Source organism: Trichomycterus rosablanca, chromosome 7, assembly GCF_030014385.1.
Source record: "Trichomycterus rosablanca isolate fTriRos1 chromosome 7, fTriRos1.hap1, whole genome shotgun sequence".
Classification (NCBI taxonomy): Eukaryota; Metazoa; Chordata; class Actinopteri; order Siluriformes; family Trichomycteridae; genus Trichomycterus; species Trichomycterus rosablanca.
Window position 1 is genome coordinate 38,980,775 of NC_085994.1, and position 17,543 is coordinate 38,998,317.

At 36.1% G+C, this 17,543-nt stretch overlaps 2 protein-coding genes across 2 annotated transcripts; both read left to right on the plus strand.

Moving 5' to 3' along the window:
- Nucleotides 1–3,794: 3,794 nt before the first annotated feature.
- LOC134318580 (H-2 class II histocompatibility antigen, I-E alpha chain-like) lies at nt 3,795–8,463 on the plus strand. The gene is made up of 4 exons (XM_062999581.1): nt 3,795–3,871; nt 5,513–5,758; nt 6,808–7,089; nt 8,170–8,463. Exons 1-4 carry the CDS (start codon nt 3,823–3,825, stop codon nt 8,283–8,285), a joined length of 693 nt encoding a protein of 230 aa, XP_062855651.1. The 5' UTR covers nt 3,795–3,822; the 3' UTR covers nt 8,286–8,463.
- A 2,083-nt stretch (nt 8,464–10,546) lies between these two features.
- Nucleotides 10,547–14,789, plus strand: LOC134318567 (H-2 class II histocompatibility antigen, E-S beta chain-like). The gene is made up of 6 exons (XM_062999569.1): nt 10,547–10,629; nt 11,120–11,392; nt 11,497–11,778; nt 12,805–12,918; nt 13,823–13,927; nt 14,546–14,789. The coding sequence occupies exons 1-6, from the start codon at nt 10,572–10,574 to the stop codon at nt 14,593–14,595; spliced, it is 882 nt and encodes a 293-aa protein (XP_062855639.1). The 5' UTR covers nt 10,547–10,571; the 3' UTR covers nt 14,596–14,789.
- The last annotated feature ends 2,754 nt before the right edge of the window (nt 14,790–17,543 follow it).

Consider the following 17,543-nt stretch of genomic DNA (forward strand, 5'->3'; position numbering starts at 1 on the left):
TCAGCACTAAATGTTACATGTTTATCTTAATTAATAGGTATAACTGAATTTAGCTTAGTCAGTTAAGCTTAATTAATGACACACGAGTCTTTTCACCTAAAATGAGGTGATTAATCAAGAGTCTTGTTACAGAAATGATCATTAAACATTAGAGCCATAATAAATCATTATACTTTTACTTTCATACTTAAGTACATTTGAAGGTAAATTTAGTTTAGTACTTTAGTGGAGGTAAAGAGTATTTTTACTTTTACTACTACTTTTACTGGAGTAATATGTTACCTTGGATATCTCTACTTTAACTCAGCTGCATGGTTTGTGTACCTTGTCCACCACTTACATTAGACAAAATGAATTTGTGCATATTCATAATGAATTCATTAATGTATTACATGTAGGAATCAATTATTAATCACTCATAAAATAAGAGATGAATGAAGCTATTGTTAATGTACCTGCACTATAATGTTACAGGTACGGTAATGTGTTTATCAATCTGTTCATTCAGTGCAGGTAAACCTTATAAATCCAGCCTTATGAATCCTCAGGAAAGTGAAGGGAGATTAATTTATGCAAAAAAAAAAACATAAAAAACTTTAATCTCTGTACTGTATATTGTCTCTACTACTTAATGATATAGCATTATGTAATGTATGCTAATATAATGTACTGTGTGTTAACAAGAACGACCTATTAACAAGTCATTATAAACATCAATTTTCCACTTTATATACCAAACTGACATTAAAGCAGATGCAGTAAATGTAAACGCAGTTGAAAATACCCAGAAATTGTACAAATGTTTATTATTTGGCGTTTAATATTTCAATTACTGCTGCCTGTCCCATATGAGAACATGACAGCGCCGGTTTGTTTGGAACTATTGAAGGCTACATGAACCACGTGACCGCGTAGCGGCGAGATCAAGGAGTGTCGCAACTCTCTCTATCTATGGCTCTGCTTACGTCTAATAGCGGTTTGTAATGATTAAATATCGCTTTCTAGTGGACATTGTCAGTATTGCTCTCGTACCACCATATCAATAACAATAAAATATTATTAAAAATGAATTCAATCCATTCATGTAACCAATCACTGCGAATTTAATTTTTAAATAACTAACTGTCGAACTCTAGTGGACATGTTGAATATTGCTGGGAATATTGCAGGGGAAGCTGTGGCCATTGTGTCTGACTGACCACATTGTAGAACAGTCGACCATGAAGTACCTCATGGTATTAATGTCACTAAAGACGTTTTAGCATTTATAAAGTGTAATGCCTGTTAATAAGCACTAGGTACAGTACAGACTTACACAGTGCAGACTGACAGTCATTTTTCATAGCTTTAAGTTTTCTTTATTTGGAGCTAATTGCCCTAATTGTGGTTTGGTGGGGTTTTGGTAGAAGTTCCTTAGATTAATGTTCGCATAATGTTTCTGTATAAACTTTAAACTGACTGCATATATTTGCTGGTAAGGTTTGGCATAAGATTTGTGCACAGCATGGCTGCTAAAATTAAACCTGTCTGTGTTCAATTATCTAAACAAATACTAGTTGATTGAGTAAACAAGAGGCAACAATTTTAATGAGGGAAATTTGTGTGTTGGATATCTTGGTTTTTTTTGTTAAATACTGTATATTAAAGTATGCTTACAAAATGTGTTGTGTTTTACTCAAGTTAAAATATGTTTCATTTAGTGTGTGAAAAATATGCAATCAGAAAAGAGGGCACATACTTTTAATATAAAACAATGCCATGCACCAAGTGGTGTGCAGTTGTTTACATTTTCCCAACACAGTCCTAAATTACATGTCATAAGGACATGAAAAGGTTAAGACAAGTTTGAAACTTGCTCCAGTATTTGAAAATCAAAACCAGAACTGAAGCAAACAAATGAGGAACTTCTGCAGGTCACATTAACACTAAATGTGCAGGACTTGCTGGAGGAAACAGGAATATCTATGTAATTTAATACAAATCTACATATTTATGGTACAAAGGTCATACCATACACGAGGCAAGAGAACCAATGTAAAAGAATCAAGACTCTTCTAGCTTTGCTAATATAAAGATCACATGGATGTTTTGGTTCTACTTTCAGAAGAACCTCACCGCATTCCTCCAACGAATAAAAATATGGAAACTCCAATTTGAAAAAGCTATCAGTTCCTCTTATCTTTTAAGTTCCTTGTTTCTCGTTTCCCTTGGCGAGCATTATGTGTCAACTTTCTGTCTGTGTGAAGACAAAAGTATTTACAGAATCACCTGATGATTTAATAGCGAGCCGTAAGCGAGATGATGCTCCATGTGTAGCATTTAATCACATGAAATTATGAAAGTAGCATCAGCAGTGTTTTCTCTGGTCTTGTAGATTTTACAAAAACTAACCAAAAGCTCACTTACACTTCTAAGAAACATGTACACTATATGGACAAAAGTATGTGGACACCTAACCATGAGCTTGTTAAACATCCCATTTCAAAAGCATTTGTATTAATATGCAGTCACACACACCACAACATTTTTCAGTGTGTCTGTGTGAATTTGTATGCATTCTACCAAAAGCATATTTATGAACTCAGACATATGCCATTAATTTGTATTGTTAAAAGATCTATATCTACATGTCATTGAGCTTTGTAGCAAGGCCCCTAATTTTCTGTTGGTGATTATGATTGAGTCACAGCTAGTGATTGTATGTGCAGTTTAATATGGCCAGTTTGACTGGACTCATTGAAAATGTAAAAGAAAATTGGTCTCTTTATTTAAACTGAGAAAAAATGTGTCCAAATTCTCAAATGTAATTGAAGAGCCACTACAAACAGGCCTGTCATAAAATAAAAGCTGCTAAAAACACACTGTACTGATGTTTTTAAAATCTAATCTAACGTCATCTGATCACAAGTACACCAAAGTCATAGTGTATGCAAGTATCCATGTGGAAGCATCACGACATGGAGCTCTTTCTCTGCCAACGGTACTGCAGAATTACATATCATGAATAAAGTGAAAGTACCAAGACACATTGGAGAAGAATTTAATCTTATTGACTATGATACAAAAGCTGAATCCAAAATGCAAGATACAAAGGTCTTGAAAAAAGCCACAGAGACACGTATAAAGCTAGTCAAATAAAAATAAATGAATAAAGTCAATTTTAGTGACTGATTTCACCCAGTAGTCACCTACTAGATCCTGTTAATGCAGATTCTCAACCTTTAATGTTAATAATTAACATTTTGTAATCTGCTGATTGGTTACATTTTGCCAGCCACCTTTATTTTTACATCTTTTTTTGCAAAACATTTTAAGGAAAAATATATCATAAACACTTTATGTCCAAAACTATGTGAACATTCCTCCTAATAATTGAGTTCAGGTGTTTTAGCCACACCCAGTGTTAACAGGTGTATGCCATTAATGATATGAAGTAAATATACAAAATAACAATGACCGTGTGATAGTAGTTTAAGGATGATGCTCAGTATCATAAAAACAATAGTTTGGTGAGGGTTAAAGGAGGTTCAGGGACCTGCACAGAGACCTGGATTGAAATGAAATGTTGATCAGACTTCAGGCCTGCTTGACTTCTTTTTTAGGAATGTATACTTATACAAACCTTTGCCCTCTGACCTCTTCCTTAAAGAGAAATTGAAACCAGCTTCAGCTCCTGCCTGGTTACAGGTGATTCAGAGCTAAAGAACTGATCTGATTGGTTGATTTATTCGACACTCCTCACTGATTCATTTCTGGCTCTATAGAGAAGCTCATGTAGTTCCAGAGCTGATCGATCTGAGCTGCAGCTTCTTCTCCTCCAGGATGAAATTCTACCTGATTTTATTCACACTGGTGTGTGTGAGGGCTCAGAGTAAGTTCATTACAGTCTCCTGATGTACTTTATATCTTTTCTCCTGTAATGTGTGTGTATAATGGTCAGTATAATACTGAATTTAAAGTGTTAATGTGTGCATGTAGTTCTTCTTTATGGCTGGTATTAACTGTAAAGGATTCAGGACTAATTATTGTTTCAAAACAGCCCAGCAAACCCAGTTCACAGTTCTCATTTTTATTTGCATCGTTGTGTAAATGAAGCTCGTTAAAAAGTAAAACACTTTTACAGGATCTCATTGTACTGTTGTGCAATTTAAATCAGCTTTTTTAGTATGAATGTAAAACATGTAACAACCTTATACTTCTGGTGTTGAGTATTAAATGTTCTAACATTAATAACGGAGTAAAAATTCTCACTTACCATTTTAGAATTAAACATTTTATTTATTAATTCATTCATTCATCTATCTGTAATAAACGACCCTGGGTGATGGTGGGTTCGGTGCTGGCCATATTCAGTTTTAGGTCAAAAGTTAATGGCAGTTTTGATATATTGTTTTTTCCTGCAACTGTTCTGTGACATAATGAATTAAACACACTTAAAAAACACACACACATACTATTGTCCAAAAATAAATACATTTATTATTCATAATTTTACAGGCTATTCACTATATAATCCTTGTTCCAGCAGTTTTATAGTATACCTATGACCTTTTGGACAAATTTCTATTAATGAGAATCAGGGTTTTTTCCAGGCCTTGGCTGGTCACCACTGTTCCATGTGATTTTAAATTGGTACATTCAAACTTGCTCTGTTTACATATGAACACAGAGAAGTCACCAGCTGTAATCATGACACAGAATAACAAGGCCATGCCAGAAAGTTCTACATGACCAAAAATTGCTGTGTGCAAATATTAACTAGCAGACTTTTAGCAGTTTCTAACAAGTAAGTGTGTTTCTGTGTAATTTAGTCACAAAAAAGCATGTTTGCAGGATCAATTGAAATCACGACATGCACGTCTGTTACAAGCGTATGCAGTCTTAAATAGTACCTACACAAGGCCTTCATACTGCATTCATAAGCATTACATAAGTAGATACAAAGCAATGCTGGAGAATTAATGTAAGCTATTGCTATCATCTCATTCTCCCTTTTAATGGAATTAAACATAATTAAAAATAATTAGGAATGCTTTATCGAAACAAATAATTTAAACATCACATAATTATAGAGCTTCATAACACTTATAAATGGACCGTTAATCAAAAGTTTTGAATACTCATCAGGAAATTTAAATATATGAAGTTGCAGATGTAGTTCATGCATTATAACAGTTTTATAAAATTACATGACAGTTTTTTAAGCTGCATAGTCTTAGTTTACTCAACATGAAATCCTCACTTACTATTCAAATCCTCTGACGCAAGGGTGTTTAACTTATCAGTACTAATAACTGATATGATAAATAATTTAAGATAACTGATTTGTTCATGTCCCCCTACACTGCACTGGCAAAAACCAAAAACTACCACATGTCCCATCGGCTCATGTGAAGCCATCAGGCTCTTCTTTTTACCAACCAGCAGTAGACCTATAACATGCAATTAACACCGTTATTTTAATCATTATATTTGTATTGTTTTTATGTTTTGTGTTATCTTTCCCCACTAGTCAAACACCAGACTATAGAACTAACAGCGTGTTCGGATACAGAAAAAGAATATATGATAGGATCTGATGGGGAGGTGGAAGTTTATTCCGATTTTGTAAGGCAGCGGGCAGTAACTAAGCTGCCTCCATTTGCTGATCCATTTGAGTACCCTGGAATATATGAAACGAGTGTGGCAGACATGGAGATTTGCAAACAAAACTTACAAGTGCTAATAAAAGACTACAAAGACCAACCGATAGCAGAAGGTGAGTAACTGTAAAAAAATACTTTGTAACATAAAACTGTATGTGCCTTGCTTTAGAAATGGAAATTTCTAAAAGATAATCTGGTCATTTTGAGCTGATTGGGGGCATCATTAAGAATTTTGGGCACTTGTTTTTTCCTACTAGAACCTTTTACATTATTTAAACAAACCATAATGCTCATAACCCTCTCTTTTTGTTTTGCTGGGTTCTGACATGTACACAAAGGTCTTGCTACAAACTTTAGATCAGATTAAGATTAAATCGTTTAAAGGCACTCAGGTGGCGCAGCGGTAAAACACACTAACACACCAGAACTGACATCTTGAACTCATGAGTTTGAATCTCAGCTCTGCTACCGGCAGGCTGGGCGCCTACATAAACAATAATTAGCTCGTTCGTAGGGTTGAATGCCGGAGTTTCTCATAACTGTTGCAATTACGACCTCTGCTGGCTGATTGATGGTGCCTGCACAGAGACTAGGGATAATGGATATCAGGGTGTGACTCTCAGTGCGCAAAGCTGATATACATATGAACTCGCAGTCGGATGCAGTCGGCTACTGCACACATTTCAGAGGGGGCGTGTGTTAGTCACAGCTCTCCTCAGTCAGGAGCGGAAGTCAGCAACAGTACAGAGGAAGTTTAATGCAGCTGGGATATTGGATACGACTAGATTGGGCGGAAAAATAGATTTCATTTTTTTTAGTTCAGAAAAGATGTCTGCTGAATGTCATAAATGGACATGTAAGGTATAGCATAGAACAGCATAGCTGCTTATTAGAGTGTATTTGAGGATATGGAGAAAATACGCAATGAACTTTTAAAACACCTCAAATCTGTAAAGGTTTTTATAAACACGTCAAAGAAAAAAGCACCGTTTGCAGAAACCATTGCAATTCTAAGGCTGCAAGTGTGTGTAAACCTTTGACATTGATTTTATTTGGGTTTGTATTGTGACCATACTGATAGACCTAAAAAATATGGACGTTTATCGTTATTTATGTATTGCAAGGGACATATAAATTTTGTGTGTTTTATATTTGTCCACAGATGCTCCCCAAACCTCCATCTATCCCAGGAATAATGTAATAGTGGGATCACAGAACACCCTCATCTGCCATTCAGAGCGTTTCTTTCCGCCACCCATTAAAGTAACCTGGACTAAAAATGATGTAGACATCACAGACAGCGCTAGACTCAGTCAGAACTACCCGAACAAGGGCGGCACCTACAACCAGTTTTCCTACCTAGACTTCACCCCAGAGGAGGGAGATGTTTACTCCTGTGCAGTGGAACACCAGGCCCTCCAAATGCCTGAAACTAAAAGATGGGGTAAGAGAAAAGCACCATGAAAGTTTTTAGTGTCTTGATTTGTTAGTGTCTTGTTAGACTTGTTGGTTAAATAAATTCAGTGCCGTCCTATCATCCAAAACAAGTCCGCTATGAATTAGAAGTTGCTGAAACGTGGCTGAAAATGTTCACAGTCAAGCAAGCTTCTTATAACCATGAACTTCGAGGTTGTCATGTAAGGAAAAAACTCCTGCTTCAAAATCAGAATAAAAAACTTGGGGGGATTTGGTGCTATTAACACAAACCAAGAAAAAACAGAAGCAGGGATTTTTTTTACTGGTGAGGTTTTAATCTCATGACAATGTAGTGCTTGTTGTTTTTTTTAAATGTTAGTTCTGTAATTGATGAAAATTAGTGTATTTATTTACTTACAGTAACTGCTTTATTCCACAGACTTTCCCATCTTACATTCAATTTATTTTAGTTCATCTCGATCGTCACTATACCGGTGTAGAGGTTGTACTGTACAACAAAACACTTTAGGACTGCGTCGCAATAAAATAACAACAAATACAAATATGCTATCAATGAGACAGCAGGCACTAAATACGAAATAGACATTATCATGAAATATAAAGTAACTGCATTAGCATTGGCTCAATGTGCTTGCGAGAATACAGGCTGATGGTTTGCCTGCTGGGCATTTCTGCCTGACGCACCTCTACCGGTGCCTTTAGTGCAGGTGCCTCTGGACACCTCTCTGGGCATGACCGGGTCATCAGCTGGGGACCACCAGTCATGGATGTTTCACTCCTTTAACCCCAGTACATCTCCTGGTGGCGGAGCGATGACAGTGATCTCTCACTGCCACCCCCTGCTGATGCCCTAGATGTTATTTGACATATTAAAATTGTTTGCTAAAGGTTGAATTTAGTTTTTGTTCATTAAATATACTATAAATATAATATATAATTTGGATAGGATTTGGACTTAAACTTTTGCATACAAACGTTTTTTTTTTTGTCATACATAACTATAAGTACTGGAAGTTATTGAAATAATGGACTCACAAACACAGCTCAAACTGGACATTTGTTCCCTCTGTGTGTGTGTGTGTTACAGATGTTGATGTTGAGCGGCCCAGTGTTGGTGCGACTGTATTTTGTGCAGTGGGTCTGACTGTTGGGCTGATCGGAGTCGCTATTGGAATTCTGTTCATCATTTTAGCAAAACTATGAAACAATGAACAACAAGGAGTGTAATTATACTCAAAACTCATGATTTCATTTTTGATGTAATAAAGATTTTAAAATTGATGTAAGAATTATTTTTTGTAATTTTGTTCTAGTTTGTTGTAACTTTATAATCAGGTAAATGTCACTGGATGCACTGAATAAATGAAAGTTTTTAAATGTCCTCAATTTCTTTCTTTTTTTTTGTATTTCTACTATGTTTGAATTATATGGTGGCTTTGTCAACATACAGCTTCAATCACCAGATTGATATATCAATTATAATTTTGGTGAGCAGCAATTAGTCTCCATTTTGCACTTTTGTGAACAGTAAACATTATACATTCCTAATTTACGTTTTAGTTATGTATTTTTTTATTAAATAAACTGTGAGCTGGACTTTGCAAGATTTATTGATTTATTAAAAGAGCTGTAATTAGTAACTAGTGTAAAGTAAGTCGCTGTGGTGATTTTCTTTTATTTCAGGTAAAAGGGTAAACATTTTATTTTTGCGTCTGTCTATGTATGGCAGGACATTTTGTTTTAGCTTCTAACCCAGCCATGGTTTCATTTTCAAACCTTATGTTTCCTGGTATTCAGTTGGATTACATTAATAATAAATACAATAAATTTTGATTAAATGAGTAACACCCTGGCCCACACAAATCAATACATACACTTTCCTAAATCCTAAATATGCAAGAGTTATTATTATTTTATTCTAAACCCATGCTATGTAGTTTATCCAAGGCTACAGTTTATTACCATGTAATCCTCTTTACAAAGGTCACTTGAATGCAATAGTTTGCAGAGCGCCGTTTATACTGCTGGCAGAATCGTTTAAATATGCAAATTGCAAAATTGTTCTTCTCTAATATCGTCCAACATTATTTGGTGTTTTTACTTCTGCTATAAACTAGTGGTTGATTTTAGCACAAGAATAAGTGGGAACAGCCTTATGAGGGTAAAACTTAACTCAGTATTAACTGTAAAGCCAAGCTATGCTTTCTTTAAAGGGAGCAAGTAGGAAGGCACTTGGACATGGCTTCCTAACATATCACCTACTACTGTACTGAACAGTATGTATAATGTGCACACTTTAAATGGTATAGTTACACACTAAATAGCACAATAAATGAAGTTTGAGATGCAATGCAGACAGCAAGTTGTAGCCCAATCACCAGAGACAAAGGTAAAGTGTAAATGCATGTCTGAAGTGAATAAAAATAAGACTACAATTTCTACATAATTTATTTAGATGACTTGTTTGATTAATTCTGATTTGATTTGATTAACTGTTCTGGTACTGGGTGTCTTAATATCTGTAGCCACTCTTGATTTTTAGATTTTAAAATGACTTTGGTGTGTGTTACAAAAGTCTGTTTTAATCCCTTCTGAAAGAACCCTTCATAGTACTCACTACTAAGGGTCTAGCCTTCAGAATTCACCTCAGCCAATGTGCTCTAAATGTCATCAGCTGTCATCAACTGTTTTCTTCATAAATGAGTCAAAAATGAGTTTTTAAAGGTGCGCTTAGACTTTTTATTATTATTATTATTTATTTTATTTGCTTATAAAGCCAGGTTCATAAGTACAGTTATCTTTGGACATACAGGCTAATAATAATTACCAAGATACATGGCAGCAAAAAAACAATTGACAAAAAAAAGCCAGAAACTAACAGATGGAACTTGAGGAGTTGACCATAAGTGTAAAATACATTTCTTAGTAAGAGATACTAAAATGAAAAATAAATGTCTTGTTTTACAGTTAAGCACAGAGTCTGTATCATAGTTCAACAAAAAAGAGCAGGAGAAAAGGTTAACTGGACCTTCAATATTTTCTCCCCTTTCCAAAAAGAATGTATCTTGGCACATGACCAAAACCAGTGTAAATATGTCCCATTTTCCTGTTTACATTTGAAGCAGAGACCAGAATAGTCAGGGGAGATCTTTTAGAGGCTAACATCTTATTAATAAATGTATAGTTAGTTTCATGGGTTGATAATGAGCCTAGTTTAAGATATAGTCCCGCCATATGGTTTTCCAAGTATCGTCATTTATGTCTAAGGTCCCTTTCCCACAGACTATATAAGTGAGGTAGTGAAGAGATACAGACATCAGCGCTCAGACTTTTTAATGCTGTAATAATAAAAAAAAACCACCCGGTAACTGGTGACAGTGCGCATGTGCAGTACAGGATCGGTCTGTATGAAAGGGTTTGAGGGTTTGTACAGTTCTGTTTCATTTAGACTTTCAACAGTCAGTAACAGAACTCCGTTATAGAGAGAGAATGTTGAAGCTCAGGAGTTTGTTTCTCGTTGTACTATTTGCGATTTTGTCCACAACAGGTAGGCAATAATAATAACTTTATATTAATAATAATAAATTATATAGCACCTATAATTCTGCAGTATTTCCGCCTCTGCGATTGGTTTTGTTGTTGCATATTAGTATCACTGAATGATTTTATTTGACTAAACGAAAGATATTAAACACAAAACAGTTTATGTACATTGTAATTACATATATTACAGGGAAAAGTTACTCAAAACTTATTATTAAACATATTATATTCTTTATTTGTACTTAAATCAAGTCCCAACTGTAAGCTTCTGACATTCACTGGGTGCTACTGGAACTTTGATCAGAACTGGTTTCTATGTGCAAATGAGGCAAAAAACTCAAGAAATGTTAAACAGATGAACCTAACCTCCATTGTTAAGCATTTTCTTTCTTTTAAGCATTTGTTAGGAGACATGACCCTCAAATATACTGTTGTAATTGAAAACAGCTCTGTTTTAAAAAGCATTGAATAATCTCAACCAAACTTTTTTTTAGATGGACATTTTCTGGGAACCCTCCGAGAGTGCCTTTACAGTTCTGAGGACCTACATGACATAACCTTCATAGACAGTTACATTTTCAACAAGGTAACCATTCTTCAGTACAACAGCACTATTGGGAAGTTTGTGGGATACACTGAGTTGGGCATCAAAAATGCAGAGAGACTGAACAATGATCCTACAGTACTGCAATCAGAAAGAGCCAATTTGGAAAATTTCTGTAAGAATGGAGCCAAGATCAGATACCCGAGCATCTTTGATAAAACAGGTACGATCATTTGCATAAACAAAATGCTTACATTTCACTACTATATATGGGCTGTAGTGTATATGTAATAGGTGAGCATTAACCAGTGTTGTTTAATTTTGCAGTTATGCCACAGGTTACATTAGAGTTAATAAAGAAGGCTCAAGGCTCCAGTCCGGCCAGGTTGATGTGCAGCGCTTATAGTTTTTACCCCCCAACAATCCAGCTGACTTGGCTAAGAGATGGTAAGGTGGTTGACGGGGGCGTGGTTTCCACTGAGCAGATGCCAAATGGAGACTGGTACTACCAGGTCCATTCCCAGTTGGATTTCATGCCTAAATCTGGAGAGACCATCGCCTGCGTGGTGGAGCACCCCAGTGCCGTAAAGCCGATGATCTTTTTATGGAGTGAGTCTGATTACCTCAGTCATACCATCAATAAGATTTACATCAAAGATGATCAAGTTTGGGATCATGTAGAGTCAGTTATTTGAACATTTTGAACATTATTCATTTATTTATTGTGTTTTACCACTGCTTAATCCTGGTCAGGGTTGCAGTGGCTCTTAATCATTAAGTGAAAGGCAGGAAATGCCTGGGTAGGTCTTCAGTCCATCACAGGGCACACACATTCACACGTCTTTCAACTTGTGGGAGAAAACTGGAGCACCCGGGAAAAACCCACATGGACACAGGGAGAACATGCAAACTTTACACAGAAAGGGCTTCATCAACATAGCACATGCAAGTGTAGCACAGCTGGTACAGCGGGTGCTGCACAGAGCAACAGGGATCCTCAGAGCCTGGGTTTGATGCTTGTTTCCTGTCACTGTCTGTCAGAAGTTTTGCATGTTCTCTACATTTTTTCCAGTTACTCCAATTTCATTTTATCACAACAACATGCAAAAAGTGGACTGGATACTTTAAATTCTCCCAAGGCATAAGTGTTGCCCTGTAATAGATTGAGTGTCGGAGGGGGTGTGTGTTAGTCACAACTCTCCTCAGTCAGGAGAGGAAGTCAGCATTAGTAGAGAGGAAGTGTAATGCAGTTGCATAATTGGATATGACTAGACTGGGAGGAAAATTGGGGGAAAATTCTTGGTTTAGATTAACATATTAAAGAACTTTTGGACAGTATGTGATCGGTAACAAAATGTACAGAATTAAAAGACATTGCCATGAAATACTAGTTTCTTTAAGTGTATGTAAACTATTTACTACAAGTCTAATAAATGTAAAAGATCCATTTACAGTCCAATTTAAGATCCAATTTACAGCTGACCTAGTCAAGAACAAAGTACCTTGTTTGAGAAATATAATCAAATAAAAATGATTTGTTTTTAGAGCTGAAAGTAAAAAGCAGTTCACAGATCTCAGATTTTTGTTCTTGTTAAAATGTTAATATCTTTTTTAATTTCTCTTGATACCCCACAGAACCCTCTGCTTCTCGAGCTGACAAGATCAGGATTGCTGTCGGACTTTCAGGTTTGGTTTTGGGGATCTTGGTGTCAGTTGCTGGATTCTACTACTACTACAAGAAGAAACTGGGTTAGTGAGCAATTTCATCAAATCACAAATGAAATCACAGTCCTGCACGTGCGTGTTTTTACATTGGCTTAGAGGCTGCTGAGCTAGAACATCATCCAGCCCAAGAGAAGATGACGTGTACAGCCTGCTTGACTGTGGACAGTGATACCAGTGTTTCAGAAGCTTTTTCTGGATTTAAGTTGTACTATTTAAAGAATAAATCTCTAATATTTTAATAATATTGTACAAGTAAACATGTAGTTATGAGAATAAAGTTTATTTTTTAACTTAATGTATAGTAGTGACAGAAAGATTCTGAAAACAGCAACGTCTATATTGCAGATTTGTTGAAGTTATACTTGAAAATTTTACAAATAAGGAAAAATTTCAAGAATGTTATAATTATCAAGGGATTATACTTAGTGCAGTACAAACTGTTCATCTGTTGAATAATCATTTATTAAAAATAAAACCACAGCTTCTCCAAATGAATATATAAGTGCAAACTGTCTGTCCACTTTTTTATTGTCTTTAAATAACACCACCGTGTTTCTAACATTAAGAATAGTACTGTAATACTGTCTTGTGTTAGACACATAATCTGAAGTATTACAGGTTAATTATAATCAGAATTATTGACCGTTGTGACCGGTGCATATAATTCTACTTTGTTCTTGTAATATCAGAACTTATGACATGTTTTTAATATAGGATGACTTTAATCATAAAATCAGATCCTATTAAGAGCAGATAACGTTTATGTGTAAAACATTCACCTTGAAACTCTTTCAAAGTGTTTCATAACAAATACAATATTATACATGACTAAAATATTCAGTGTCAAACACACAATGCTAATATTTAAAAGTGTTGATTATTGATAAAGGAAATGTTTATATAACTGAATTTATTTTATTTCCTACAGAACCTGGTTCTAAATCTGAGAAGAGTAAGATTGCTGTCAAAGCCTCAGACCTGCTGCTGAATGCTACATTATCAGCTGCTGGATTCATTAAGAAAAAAACTTCAGGTTAGTAAACAAAATATACATTTGTCAAGAGACAAACAAAAACAGAAAGACAAAATATTTAATGTTTCTGTGTGTTTAATGTGTTTACTGTTTCTTAAAATGGCTGCAACACATTAAAAAAGCTGGGGACTGTGTACCAATGTGTTACATCATAATTGTTTGGAATAATTTGTTGTAGTTATAAAAATAGATTTTTCTCCATTGTTTCTAATGACTTTTAGGAGCCCAACACGTTTCCATTTTGCATCAGTCCATCTCAGATGAGCTCAAACCCAGAGTATTTATTTAATGTTGGTCTTCCCCTGTATGCACAAAGAATTCAAAATGTTGTTAGAATCTTTCAATAATGTTGTGGACTGTGGGACTGTGAAGGGTAAAATTAGCATCTTCACTAAACCTTAAACTGTGTGAAGAGAGATGCTAATTTTAAAGTGTTGGACTATTTGCTCAGATAGTTTTAACAAGGTGGCAAATTTCATCTGTTTTGCTGACATAATAAGGCATAGGTTTATATAGTTACAAAAAGGTAGGTAAAACATAAAACATAAAAACCTCTGTTTTTACATATATAATAAATATTACATGTATATAATTTATTTATTATTTATGTTTTTATAGGACGGGTGCTGATGGCCCCTTTTCTCCAGAATCACCAGTCTAAAGCTTGACTGTTTTTTGCTGCTGATCAGATGAATAAAAAAAAGCAGGCACAAGATTAATTCTAAAAATCTAAAACTAATCATTTAAATCATTTGTAATACAGTATTGTATTAGATTTTCATGGAATAACTTTTTTTTTTGTTAAAATGACATTAAATTTTGTGTATTTGAATTGCGTTGCTTATTTCTAAAATAAAATGTGGCTGCTTTTAATAAATAATATTGATTTTATAATTGTGTTTTACTGTTGGAAATTGCTGGTAGTGACTCCCAACTATCAAATATACACTGCAAGTTAGTCAGTGAGTATCTGTACAGTCAGTGAGTTAGTGAGTGAGTCACTGAGTTAGTGAGTCAGTTAGTGAGTGAGTTAGTGAGTGAGTCAAAAAGTGAGTCAATTAGTGAGTAAGTCATTGAGTTAGTGAGTGAGTTACTGAGTGAGTAAATCAGTGAGTGAGTTAGTTAGTGGAACAGTACGTGAGTTGGCGATCAAGTAAGTGAGTGAGTCGGTGAATACAACCAGTGTGTGAGTGAGTGATGTTAGTAAGTGAGCACAATTGTTTACTGAGTAAATAAGTGACTAAGTAAACAAATCAACAGCTGGGTGAGAACAGACAGTAAATGAGTTTAGGTGTGGGAGAGTATACAAATACTGACTGTAGCTTATCTGTTGCACTGCACACTTTGTCAGTCCCCACTACAACATTTATTAATAAAAAGGACCCCTGTGGGCCCCTACTGACCAGATATGACTGTTCTCAGCACACTGGGTGAAAGGCAGGATTACATCCTGGTTATAGTCCATCACATTATCAGTCATTCACCAATTCATTCACTGACACCTAGGGGCAGAATGAATGTATGAATTATTCGTTAGTACATCTAGCATAGCCTTAATAATATATAATTTAATCATTTTTGATGTGCTGATTTTATTTCAAAACTTTTACAAATGGTCCTACACTTCTCCCCCAAAAAGAGTTCTACTATTGTTACAAATTCCAGCACCGTTCACCCAAAACAACAAAAAGAAGCATTTCAAAGCACTAAACACAACTGAGTAAATGTGTGATGTCTTGTGATGGACTTCCAGAACAGGTTCCAGGTTCCACCCTGACCAGGATCAGGTGGTCACTGAAGATGAATATATTTAGGAATCAGCTGGTTTATGATCTGGTGACTGCAAAGCCCACAGCACATGATTTACTTAATTGTACTCTTCAAACCTGTATTGGGACACTGTCATCCTTGAGTAGCCCACTCCCATCAGAATAGTCAAATTAATCATGTGTTGCATCAAAATAACTTTACATTTTTTAAGTTTTCTTTCTAAGGGACAAGTGACGCCAAATCATGCAAGTAAAACGTCCCTACTGAGCAACAGAAGAAGAAGAACCTTTATTGTCATTATACTTGCATACAACAAAATTTAGTTTGACACTCTCCGAAAGATAAAAAAGAAGCAAAAGTATTTACATAAACATATAGATATTTAAGCATATGGATATTTAAAAAGAGGCAAACATATTTACATAAGCATATGGATATTTACACAATAACCAGTACAATTTAAAGTATGGATTTCAAGATAAATAATAAAATAAATTATGGGTGAATATGAATATATAAAGTGACTGTGCTATGTGGAGATACCAGTTCAGTTTCAGAAATGATGATTTACGTTGAGTGAGAGAATGGTTGTATGAAGATGTGCAAATACGCAATGTTCAAGTTCACAGTCTATGAGGTGCTGGGAGGGGTGATGGAGGCCACAGCTCTTGGGAAGAAGCTGTTCCTCAGTCTGTTCGTGTGTGCACGAATAGCTCTGTACCGCCTCCCAGATGGTAACAGGGAAAACAGATAGTTCCCAGGGTGTGTTGCATCCTTAATGATGCTGTCGGCCTTGTTCTGTAAACGGTTGTTGTAAACACTGTCCAAGTTGGGGAGTTCGGTCGTTCCGCCGCTCTGACCACCCGACGTAGGTCCTTCCTCTCTGAGGCTGTGCAGCTGGAGTACCACACAGTCATGCAGTTGGAGAGGACGCTCTCGATGATGCTGCGGTAGAAGTTCACCAGGAGTTTTTGAGAAAGCTGAGCCTGTTTTAGCTTTCTCAGGAAATAGAGTCTTTGATGTGCTCCCATGTTCAGGTACGAGGTGTTCTGTGTCCATGTTAGATTGTTGGATATGTGGACCTCAAGGAATTTCACACTCTCCACACGTTCCACTGCTTCTCCAGAGATGTGAAGGGGGTGATGTTCTGACCTCTTTGTTCTCCTGAAGTACACGATGATCTCCTTTGTCTTGGAGGTGTTAAGTACTAGGTCATTGACTTTTCACCATTCACCCAGACATTTCACCTCATCACTGTAGGCACATCATCTGTGATAAGCCCAACAATTGTGGTGTCGTCAGCAAATGTAATTATTGTGTTGGAGGTGTGGATTGGGGTGCAGTCGTGCGTGAACAGGGTGAAGAGCATGGGGCTCAACACGCAGCCCTGCGGGGTACCGGTGTTCAGGATCAGAGTGGAGGAGGTGTGATGTCCTATCCTGACACGTTGTGGTCTGTCCGTGAGAAAGTCCAAAACCCAGGAGCAGATGGAACTGTCCAGACCCAAGCACCCCAATTTCCTGACCAGTTTGTGAGGAATTACAGTGTTAAAAGCTGAGCTAAAGTCCACAAATAACATCCTCACGTACGTGTTGGACTGTTCCAGATGCGACAATGCTGTGTGAAGTGCCATTGAGACAGCATCTTCAGTGGATCGGTTTGTTCTAAATGCAAACTGATGTTGATCCAGATCCGGGGGTATGATGTCTCTGATGTACGAGAGAACCAGTCTCTCAAAGCACTTCATAACTACCGGTGTTAGTGCCACTGGTCGGTAGTCATTAAGGCATTTTACTGCAGACTTTTTGGGGACTGGTATGACTGTGGAGGTTTTAAAGCACGTCGG

Coding starts and splice junctions, on each gene's coding strand:
- LOC134318567 (XM_062999569.1), top strand. CDS start 10,572: ATGTTGAAGCTCAGGAGTTTGTTTCTCGTTGTACTATTTGCGATTTTG. Junction 10,630..11,119: donor TGCGATTTTGTCCACAACAG/GTAGGCAATAAT, acceptor ACTTTTTTTTAG/ATGGACATTTTCTGGGAACC. Junction 11,393..11,496: donor GAGCATCTTTGATAAAACAG/GTACGATCATTT, acceptor TTAATTTTGCAG/TTATGCCACAGGTTACATTA.
- LOC134318580 (XM_062999581.1), top strand. CDS start 3,823: ATGAAATTCTACCTGATTTTATTCACACTGGTGTGTGTGAGGGCTCAG. Junction 3,872..5,512: donor GGTGTGTGTGAGGGCTCAGA/GTAAGTTCATTA, acceptor TTTCCCCACTAG/TCAAACACCAGACTATAGAA. Junction 5,759..6,807: donor AGACCAACCGATAGCAGAAG/GTGAGTAACTGT, acceptor ATTTGTCCACAG/ATGCTCCCCAAACCTCCATC.